Source organism: Schistocerca americana, chromosome 2, assembly GCF_021461395.2.
Source record: "Schistocerca americana isolate TAMUIC-IGC-003095 chromosome 2, iqSchAmer2.1, whole genome shotgun sequence".
Lineage (NCBI taxonomy): Eukaryota > Metazoa > Arthropoda > Insecta > Orthoptera > Acrididae > Schistocerca > Schistocerca americana.
The window spans coordinates 657095565-657107205 of NC_060120.1; the positions used below are offsets into that span (position 1 = coordinate 657095565).

The window sequence follows — 11641 nt, forward strand, 5'->3', positions numbered from 1 at the left end:
CAGAAGAAGCAGCACTAAAAGAATCAGTTCCATTCAAAGAGATGGCTGTTGAAGAATGGCCAGAGTTCTGGACCCATATGCATTTCATTTGCATAGCGTCCACCCTGATACCACCCTCTCCGATCAGGGGCTCTCCCCAAGGGCGCCACCCAGCCACAGCAACAGCCGTCTGGCACGGCGGCCATTGCCAGGAGTTCGATGCTCCAGGATGACAAGCAACCACTCCTAGGCTTACATGAGGTGGTCACAGCTCAGGTATCAGAAATGTGATCCCTGTGTCTTCAGGGGGCTCAACCATTAGGGTACATGGTGACCCCACCACATGGGCTGGCTACTGCGCTGGCAATGTACCCAAGCATCAGACAATGACGTGAAGGAAAAGATGGAAGGAACTAGGGGGCACACGCCAGAGACACTAGGTAAGGTGCTCTTCCCCAAATGGCTCACACTATGAAATAGAAACTTAGTAATGGAGATCAAACCCCAGAGGGGGACCAGATGATGCCAAAAGGATGAGGTAATTACTCAACAAAACCAAATCGCAAAGCCAACATAACCAGGAGGATAGCAGGGCCAACGTAAACAAGGACACCAAGAGAGGGAGAGGGCAGAGGGGAAGGAGCAAGGACAGGAAAGGAGGGGACGGGAAAGAAGGAAGGCTGCAATAGCTCGGGGCCCCGTGCTCGCCACACACGTACTCACGAAAGAACTGTGAGCCCGCTGGGGGGCCTACCACACAGACTGGCTACTGTACTGGCTATAGAACATTAAACGACAACAGCATCAAGGAAAAGATGGAAAAGGTAGTAAGGTCATAAAGCAGCTAAGTAAGGTGTTCTTTCCCAGTTCACACTAGGGAGATAAAATTTAGAAGGGGAGATCAAACCCAAATTGGACCCAAAATGCCGAAAAGATAATATGAAGGGACAAAACTATAGGAGATAGCAGAAATCAGGATGATAGGTGGGTCTACATACACAAGGACACAGAGTGGGGAAAGGGGGGGGGGGCAGTTGGTAAGGAGTGAGGACAGGGAGGCGGGTCCACATCCCAGGAAGGAAGAAAGGGTTGCAACAGTTCAGGATCTGATCAGCGCACGCATAAACTCACGAAAGAACCATGAGCCCCTTGGGAAAAGTACATTTAGAAATCTGAGTAGCATGTATTGAACATCAAGTTACTTAACCTTCATATATGATTGCAATATGTGCAAAATTCAGCAGACAGATGTTCTGAGCCTATATGGACACCATACAAACACAGTGAGACAAGCAGTTATAAGATTGTTTTGTTTGTTGATATAAAATGGGGTTGTCACATCTTTAAAAGTCGATGTGAAGTAAAAAATACTGAACCGAGCAATGAGATAATCATATGCATAGACATGCTTCTTGGCTTTTATTACAGAGTACTGCTATTATTATTTTAACCATCTACAGATTCTCACTGGGAAACTTTCAGTTAATTATGAGAAATCTAGGATCATTGATGAGTACCTAAGACATAACAGTTTTTAGCTCATAGAAATTTGGACAGTTTAAAATAGTCAGAAAGAAAAAAAAAATGAACTGGAAACATTACTCAGTGCCAGAACCCAATTTCACCAATGAATTTTCCAAGCGAGAAAAAAATTAGTATTCAGGCCTCTGCCACTGTTAATGACTTCTAACTATAACTGAAAACTAGCAGATACTAAACAAATAACACTGTGCAATTCCAAAACATACTCACACAGAAGAGGGAGGATTCTTAATAAAAATTATTTCAAGACTAGTGTACAACATGTGCAATGGGAAGGCAAGCATAGAAAGACATGTTAATATTTAATTCACAATGAATTACTGCCAATATTTGAAAGTAGCATTCTCCCCAACTAATCCACTCGACACAACCCCCTCATCCCTGCCTATCTGCTGAGCTACAGTCTCAGCATCATTTACTCAGCCAGCACAATGTAGCTGTACGTGTGCGCGTGTAAAACAGATTCATCCGAAAGCTAGTGAAGTTTTCAGTTTCATTCAGGTGTGCCAACTCAATGTCTCTATTATGCAGTAAGTTGCCATTTTTAATCAAATTATTTACAGTTAGCCAGAACTTTCCATAACACATCCAAACAAAATATAAAAATTTATATAACTATCAGAACAAGTGACAATCCTATAGGCCTAGGACTCAAATTCTATAATTAGTCTTATTATCTATTAACTGGACATATGTGCATCACACTACGTGGAATGTTTCCCTCTATTATATTCATATCATTAATTTGAATCCAACAATTACGTTTGTTATTGTCACTGTTGCATTTCGAAATCTTTTCTGTCATCTTACTTTCTCTTTTTGTTTGTGCAAGTAGTTTCACTTTGTATTCACCTTCTCCTTTTTACCATAATCTACTATACAATTTTATCCTGCCTATATATACTCAGTAATACGTAACCCACTTCCAAACCATAACCAAAAAATTTTTTTCCGCTTTCAACACTACCGCTGCTATAAAATCCACGTTTCCCAGTACACAAACAGTTCCTTTCACCTATCAAACAACCATTTCGGCTAGTTCTAACAACTTTCGCTTTATTTCCATTTTTCCCACATCACTGATCATTTTTAGCTGCTTCCCACAGGTTTTAATGTCATTATTTCTTTGTCAGACAATTGTTAACCTCATTTTCATAATCTGCCACCACAAAACCACTCCTTTTAATACATTTACACGCAGTTTTTTCGAAATTTTCCCAAATTTCTCCACCCTTTAACGTGTTTTGGAAGCAACACAACCACCTAACCTGTGTGCACATCGTTGTTTACCAACCCAAGTACACCACAGGATCAACATAGCTCAGCTTTAACCAACACTTTTTAGACTTTTTTCGCACCAGATCTACAGCTGCTTTCTAGTTCACCTTTATCTCTCCCCATATATTTTTATTTTCATTTTCATTTCAGTCTCATGTTACACTTTCCACCTTCTAATACCATATCACATCCACATCCACATCCCCACAGTGACCCCATTAAGTTTTATTTACATTCCCTCCGCAAACATGCCTTCACCCTAGCCAGATTACGCTCCCGTATTTTATTCACTCAGGCTCGTCTGAGATTTGGCATAACTTCCAAAGGCCTCACACTTAAAGTTCCCATCTCTGGCTGTAACCATTCTTTCCATCAGTCCCTAAACCAGTTCCAAACTGAACAATCCGTAGCCCTCACCCGCCTAATCCTTCACCGACACATCAACTCAGCCAATGAACACACTCGTCAACTCCTATCCTTAATAAAAGTCCTCAATCTTTCCTCTCCCACATCCACACTGGCTGTTCAGAGCATCCTCCCACAGGCCAACCGCAAATTAGAACAGCATGCCACCCTCCACCTCAAAAAACTATCCAATCTCCTGGTTTCCCACCTCCAGAAAGGCAACTCACTCACCCTCCACAACCTTTCCCAGCAAACCTCAACCTCCTCTCATTGCACACAGACCCAGTCTCTCCCATCTACTCAATCTCCCACTTCCAGCTCCACTCCCCCCAAAACCTCAAAATTCTAATGAACACAATCTGGAACCACAACATCCTAATTCAGTAGTTAACCTTTCCTCCAAACCTCTCCCCCAAACCGAAACCTCTGTCCTATCGAAAGGCCTCACCTTCAGCCCTACTCCCAATTCAACCAAACAGCCCTCGTCAAAGATTTACTTTCCTACACTCGCACTCTCTGCTGGAAATATCACTTTTGCCAAGAAGAAAAATAATCTTAATCCTACTGCAAATGATCCAACTCCCCAAGCACTATCCAAATTGAACCCTGCCTGGAACAGTTCCATCCTCCGTCACAGCGGGACCCACCTTCTCTTCCTCAAAATCATCCTCTCCAAACCTTCCAGGAATTTCTCACTTCCAGCCTTGCCTCTCAATCCTTCTTGAAACACCTTAATCCTACTCCCAATATCATCGCAGCTGAAGCCCAGGCTATCCGTGATCTGAAGGCTGACCGATCCATCGTCATTCTTCCGGCGGACAAGGGTTCCATGACCGTGGTACTTTATCGTCGGGACTGGCTGAGGGACTGCGTCAGCTTTCAGACAACACTACATACAAAGTTTGCCAAGATAATCCCATTCGTGATGTCCAGGCGGAGCTTCAAAGAATCCTCAGAACCTTAAGCCCCCCTACAAAATCTTTCACCTGACTCCACCAACCTCCTGACCCCACCGACACCTCACACCCCTCCCTTCTACCTACTTCCTAAAATTCACAAACCCAATCATCCCGGCTGCCCCATTGTAGCTGGTTACCAAGCCCCCACAGTACGAATCTCTGCCTACGTAGATCAACACCGTCAACCCATTACATGCCGTCTCCCATCCTTCATCAAAGACACCAACCACTTTCTCGAATGCCTGGAATCCTTACCCAAGTTGTTATCCCCGGAAACCATCCTTGTAACCATTGATGCCACTTCCTTATACACAAATATTTCGCACGTCCAGGGCCTCGCTGCGATGGAGCACTTCCTTTCACGCTGATCACCTGCCACCCTACCTACAACCTCTTTCCTCATTACCTTAGCCAGCTTCATCCTGACTCACAACTTCTTCACTTTCGAAGGCCAGACATACCAACAATTAAAGCGAACAGCCATGGGTACCAGGATGGCCCCCTCGTACGCCAACCTATTTATGGGTCGCTTAGAGGAAGCCATCTTGGTTACCCAGGCCTGCCAACCCAAAGTTTGGTACAGATATATTGATGACATCTTCATGATCTGGACTCACAGTGAAGAAGAACTCCAGAAATTCCTCTCCAACCTCAACTCCTTTGGTTCCATCAGATTCACCTGGTCCTACTCCAAATCCCATGCCACTTTCCTTGACGCTGACCTCCATCTGTCCAATGGCCAGCTTCACACACCCGTCCACATCAAACCCACCAACAAGCAACAGTACATCCATTATGACAGCTGCCACCCATTCCATATCCAACGGTCCCTTCCCCACAGCCTACGTCTTCGTGGCAAACGAATCAGCTCCAGTCCTGAATTCCTGAACAATTATACCAACAACCTGAAAACAGCTTTCGCATCCCACAACTACCTTCCCGACCTGGTACAGAAGCAAATAACCAGAGCCACTTCCTCATCCCCTCAAACCCAGAACCTTCCACAGAGGATCCCCAAAAGTGCCCCACTTGTGACAGGATACTTTCCGGGACTGGATCAGACTGTGAATGTGGCTCTCCAGCAGGGATATGACTTCCTCAAATCCTGCCCTGAAATGAGATCCATTCTTCATGAAATCCTCCCCACTCCACCAAGAGTGTCTTTCCGCCGTCCACCTAACTTTCGTAACCTCTTGGTTCATCCCTATGAAATCCCCATACCACCTTCCCTACCCTCTGGATCCTACCCTTGTAACTGCCCCTCGTGTAAAACCTGTCCCATGCACCCTCCCACCACCACCTACTCCAGTCCTGTAACCTGGAAGGTGTACACGATCAAAGGCAGAGCCACGTGTGAAAGCACCCACGTGATTTACCAACTGACCTGCCTACACTGTGAAGCTTTCTATGTGGGAATGACCAGCAACAAACTGTCCATTCGCATGAACGGACACAGGCGGACAGTGTTTGTTGGTAATGAGGATCACCCTGTGGTGAAACATGCCTTGGTGCACAGCCAGATAAAAATTTAAGCAACTGGAAGCAATAAGACATTCTCTGCTGAATGTAATAGTAACCGAAAATTACCCAGAAATGTGAAAATTCACGTGCTGTTAACAGAATTTCAAACAATCTAAGAGCTCTCTAACTTTTTATGCGGATCATGGGGCACAAGGAAGAGACTGTGCACAAAATAATATTGTTGATGAGCAAAATGAGGTTACGGACACTTGGGCCTAACCTGGGCAACATAGTATAACAGAATCCTGATGGTTCAGATCGAGTTGGGTAGTCCTACAGTGACATCCATTTATAAACCACCAAACACTAACTTCAGCTTCAATTAATTACCAAATTTCCTCTCTCAAACCACAAAGTTAGTAATGGTGACAAACTGCCAGAGTACAAGAAAATTGATATAAAAAATTGGAGAAGAACTGGAAGCATGGACTGATACTAATCCATGACCTGAAGATCCCACCATTCTCCAAAAGTGACAAATGGTGTCATGGATATGCATCAACCTATCATTTGTTCCATTGAAGCAGTTGACGCCAGAAACTGTCCAGTTCAAGAAATCACAATAAGAGAATTATACAACAACTTGATATGGATGCCTTAAAGACTTGATCCACATTCAGATATGTTTTATGTGTTTGCTGAACCAGTCCAAACCATCTAGCATAAAAATATTGCAAGATGATGCAGAATGGACTAGGCCCTATATCCTAGGATTCAGTCTCCAAGGATCCATTAGAAAGATATTAACGAGCAACTATTTGACACTGATCCATTCTCTGAGGATCAACCCAAAATGGGTTAAGACTTCCTGCATGCTGTATCAGCTTCCAGAAGCAACAAATGGTGTGACCTAATATCAATGCTAGACACACAACAGAACAGCCCAAAAGGAATTAGAATTATTAAAGAACTGTAACAAGAGCCCAAACCCTAAGGTAACTCTTGACCAAACTGTTCAATTACTTCTGAACAATAACAAATTCCAAACTCATGAGACATACTGATGACAAACACTAGCTTGGCATTCCTTTCAACTGAAAAAATCATATCCATGAGTAACAAAGCTGCAGGTCCATATGAATCACGGTCAGAACAAATTGAAATGTTTGGACCTGTTACAAAACATTGGATATTAAGTCCTACGAACATCTGCAACTTAAAATTGCAAATGTGAAAGATTTGACATGAAGCTAAAGTAGCAGCACTTCTAAAGCCTGGGAAAAAAACCAACAAATCCAAAAAACTTCCATCCAGCTTCACTTCTCTACCATTTGGGTACTGTAATGGGAACACTGATTCCAGACCGGATATCACAGTATGTGAAAATAATGTCACATAAAAGATCACCCAAGCTTTCGCCCAAGGAGGTCTATTGCGGACACAATATTAATTTGATCCAACAGATTATGGATAGGTATGAATGACATCAAGTCACAGGTGCGACTTTCACTGATCTTACAGTAGATTATGACATGGTCAACCACAAAAGCTGATATGAGAAGTACATTCAACACCACAGTTCATACAATGTTTGCTGCAAAATATGAGATACTTTGTCACCATGCAAAACAAGAATTTCATCAATGAAGATTCAGATTCCACATTCAGCAAAGTGCATTGTTTTTCTGTTGTACAAACTCTACACAAATGATCAACCAATTACTTCTGAAATAAAAGCATCTACTTATGCTGATGACGTAGCAATTGCTGCCAAAGGTAAGACCTTTGAGCAGATAGAGATGAAGCTGACAAGATCTATCCAAGACCTGGCAAAGAACTATAATGATAACCACCTGCAGCCAAATCCTTGAAAGACAAGCCTTGTCATTAGTGTAAAATTCACTTACACAAAGAAAGGAAGGAAATTTTTCCAAGCACATTAAAATAGGTCTGTTCCACTCCTTAAAATAAAGATGATTAAAACAATCTAAATTATTGTAACACATTTTCCTTACTGGAAACTTTTCTTAATATCAAAAAGAACCCTATAAGCAGAACCAAATTTAGATTGACGTCACAGTTAGGCATCTAGTAAGTGTACACCCACATTTCAAAAGGTTTCAGATAGTGCACATTACTTGGTCTCTGCCACTGCCGCTCCCCCCCCCCCCCCCCTTCCATGCACCGCTCACATGAGAGTTAGGAGCACTGGCCAAAATTGAATTCACAACAAACTAGGAATGCATCCTATTTCAGTTAAAATTTCCGACAGTCAGAAAGTCTGGATAAACTATCATCCCATTGCTACTCTCATAGAGAGCAGAGTGTTGTACTGCCTAGTTTGTGGAGATTCTTGCAACACAATGTTTCCTTACAAAATTACAATGTGCACCATTAGACCAAAGACATCTTCCAGATCCATACTGGCATAAAAGTTTTATACATAGTGGAACTCCCTTGAATTTAATAAATTTATATGCAATGCAAATACATCATTGTACTCCACAAGCCACCATATAGTGCATGGTGGAGGGTACTTCCTACTACTCACTTCCTTTCCCATTCCACTTGCAAACAGAGCAAGGGAAAAACAATGAGCCCCAATTTCTGTTACCTGCAGGCTCCTTAAGTGAAATGTGCATTGGCAGCACTAGAATCATTCTGCAGTCAGCTTCAAATGGTTCTCCAAATTTTCCCAAACCCATTCTGTGGAAAGATAACTTCTTTCCTTCCGAGATTCCCATTCAAGTTCTTGAATCTCCGTAATACTCACCTGTTGATGGAACCTACTGGCAACAAGTCTGGCAGACAATTTCTGAATTGCCTCAATGCCTATTTTCTTCTATATGCAGTCTCCTTTAAAGGTGAACCACACTTTCCTACAGTTCTCCTAATCAACCACAGTCTATCATTCACCTTCCCTATTACCGCCCTTCATGCTTTCAGATTACTTTGTAATGTTATGCCTAGATATTTAATCAGCGAAACTGTGTTAAACAATACACTAATAATGCTGTATTCAAATATCATGGGACTGTTTTTACTACTGACCTCCATTAACTTACATTATTCTACATTTAGAGCAAGCTGCCATCCATCACAACTAGAAATTCTGTTCAAGTCATCCAGTATCATACTACAGTCACTCAAAGACAACACCTTACATCAAAACATCAACAAATAGCTGCAGATTGTTGCTCAGTTCTCTTGCACATCAGATCATTTATTTCTATAGAGAATCAGAATGGTCCTATCACACTTCCCAGAGACATTAAGTTCATGAATAGCATGTCTCTGAAGAACATTCATTGTCAGGACCAATGTGCTGGTTATGTACATAATGTGCATCAGAATACTCAGACTTATTACCTAGGACTAATACAAGTTTTCTGGCTTTCCCTTGTAGTTTTAGTTTTTACGACGAAAAGTGTATTACTGATCACACAAACCAAACTTACACTCAGTGTGGTGGCTGATGGGAAAGATTAAAGGAATTTCCCATTTACAGTCACCCCACTCAGACATTGCCTTTCATTGGCTTTGTCAACTTACAATCAATTATCACACAGTCTGCTAACCTAGACCTCAGGTTACACTAAAGCTCTGTTACCACGAGCATGATTTTGAAGTGAAGTAGTGGAGAGGGTCCCCCCCCCTCTCCAATGTCGACAGTGCCACCATCTTAAGTCTTTATTGCAAAGACAATGATTTGCAGTGTAGTATGAGTTTTCAAGGGTGACATTCAGTTGTGGGCCAATGAAACCAACAAAGGTGAATGCAAAATGAAGGATGTGGTAACAGATTACCTATACTGTATTCCATAGCAAGAGGAGAAAACACTATAACTCTCACTTCAATTATTATTCTGAATGAAAAGGGGGGGGGGGGGGAGGGGTTGGGGTTGTTATACAACCATTGCAATGTTGACAGCACATAACACCACAAATTATGTGTTATTAATCCCTCTCAAATAGAAAATGTAGTGACAATCTAAAACTGAGATCTCAGCATCATAGGAAACTTGCTCATACGCCTTAGTGTGGAGTTAATAGAGACTGTTATTATCAATCTAATTACACATAGGCGCTCTACAGTTTCAATGTACACTGAAAACTTATTAACCAATGAATACTTCCCATTTATTTTCGTATTAGTAGCATTATGTGCTCATGAAATCCGTAGAATTATGAAGTCATACATAAAAAAGAACACTTGATCAAAAATATACGATACACTACTGCGTTTTCAATCAAGACTTTCATAAAGGAGAAATGCAGATTATTCGTCGTTAGTGCTAACAGTAAATACGCAAATGTTTAAATTCGCGGCTGTAAATCGTATTATCGTTTGCAATAATCACCAACATTCTCTTAAAAATATGTTTATTTAAAGGAGACTTCTAGGCATAATGCACTGTAAGTTTCATTAAACCTTTTATAAATAACAGCAATCGTTCACAGTTTTTTAGGATGATTTTATGGCTGTTTTCCGAACGCTCGTTTCGTTCAACTAGCAAGGCCTTTAATGTAAACTTGGGAGCACTTATCTTATAAATGCACTAATTCCCTCGCGCGCAAATGTAAACAAACACACAAAACAGGTACACAAATATCCTCCGCAACGATGCTAACAGACTGACTGATATTTTGCTAGCCACTAATCTATAGAAACTATTAACACAATTTCGGGTTTCGCTGCTCTCGACGAAACATATGCCAACGATTCTCCGTGGGCCGATAATAATATTTTGGGTACTCCACCCATTTTTCGAATTAAAAACCCATATGAACGCCCGACACCAATATTCAATGTTAAAGAATGAAAATTTGAAAAACGAAAGGTTTAGTTTCTAGAATTGTCTTTGAACTGAAAATGCCGCTCCATCGTAAACAAGTTGTTTGCGCTGCAAAACGTCTTGGAGAAGACAGAGGGAACTGTTTCTTTGATCGTCATGTCTATTGCCTACTACTGGCACCGAGCAAATATTTGGATGCACAGGGCACTCTTATCAATAAACATGCGAATAAACCATAAACCGGTGTGCTAGTTGTTGTAATTGTTAACACGCCGGCGTGCAATGAAATGTTGTTCACACTAAACACTGGTGCGCACTAAGGCGCACATCCAAAACCTGGAAAATAACAAGCTATCCTCCAGCAACGATTCGTGTACGTATCATGTAAAATATACAAACGAATTTTAAATACCAACCTAGTGAACACCGAAAGGTGGTAGTAACAAAATACGAATGATACCTTAGAGTCATACAGCACCCTTGCCTTCGTAGGATCTGGTTCATAGCAGAGAACTTCTTCTCCTACTGCAAATTTTGATCTAAGGCTGCGGGTTGACACCATTATCTATCGTTTGCGCTACTTTACAAGAAATCCCGCCATAACCTTCATCAAAGTGTTTTCTAGATCACCGCGTCTTCGGATTTCCATATCTTTGCCAGTGGGGTTTTGATTTGCCAACTGAAGTTATGTATTGTTAAAGAATGAAAGATGCCAGATCTTTTTATACTTGTTCTTCTATACAAATACGTATATAAATTCCTTTGATCCACTTTTAGTTTTCTGCAACATTCACCTATTACAGTGTTGTTGAAGAGTTTGCCCTCGATGGATCGTTATTTCTCTTATTTGTCGACAATTTAATTTTCGATAGTGTGTGAACGAATCTTTTTGCTTCGAATAACGTTTGCGACTTTGCGCGGTCAAACAGTATCGGCGTAGGGTCCGAGAGGACGATCGGTCGGCACAAATCCAGTGCTCGAAACACATATGAGTCAGCCCTTTCATCAGTCTGAGTCTATTGTCACCCGTTTGGATATGCACACTGAATTTTAAAATGGCAGATACACGTCAGTGCTCTAGTGAGTTCATTGCTGAACTTATTGAAATGTGTAGGTGTCATTCTTGTTTGTGGAAACTCAAAAGCGAGAAGTACAGCGATCGATATTATGTCGCAGCTGCTGATAATTTTTACTAGAGAACTTAAAAGCGGTTCTTCTACGA

At 41.6% G+C, this 11641-nt stretch overlaps 1 protein-coding gene across 1 annotated transcript in view; it reads right to left on the minus strand.

Annotated features, from left to right (window-relative positions):
• The window catches only part of LOC124595435 (male-specific lethal 3 homolog), a 140803-nt gene extending 129661 nt beyond the window's left edge, over positions 1-11142 (minus strand). The window contains exon 1 of the mRNA XM_047134176.1: positions 10880-11142. Coding sequence (XP_046990132.1) covers positions 10880-10981 — 102 coding nt within the window. The 5' untranslated portion in view covers positions 10982-11142. The remainder of the gene's footprint in view (positions 1-10879) is intronic.
• Between the last annotated feature and the right edge of the window lie 499 nt (positions 11143-11641).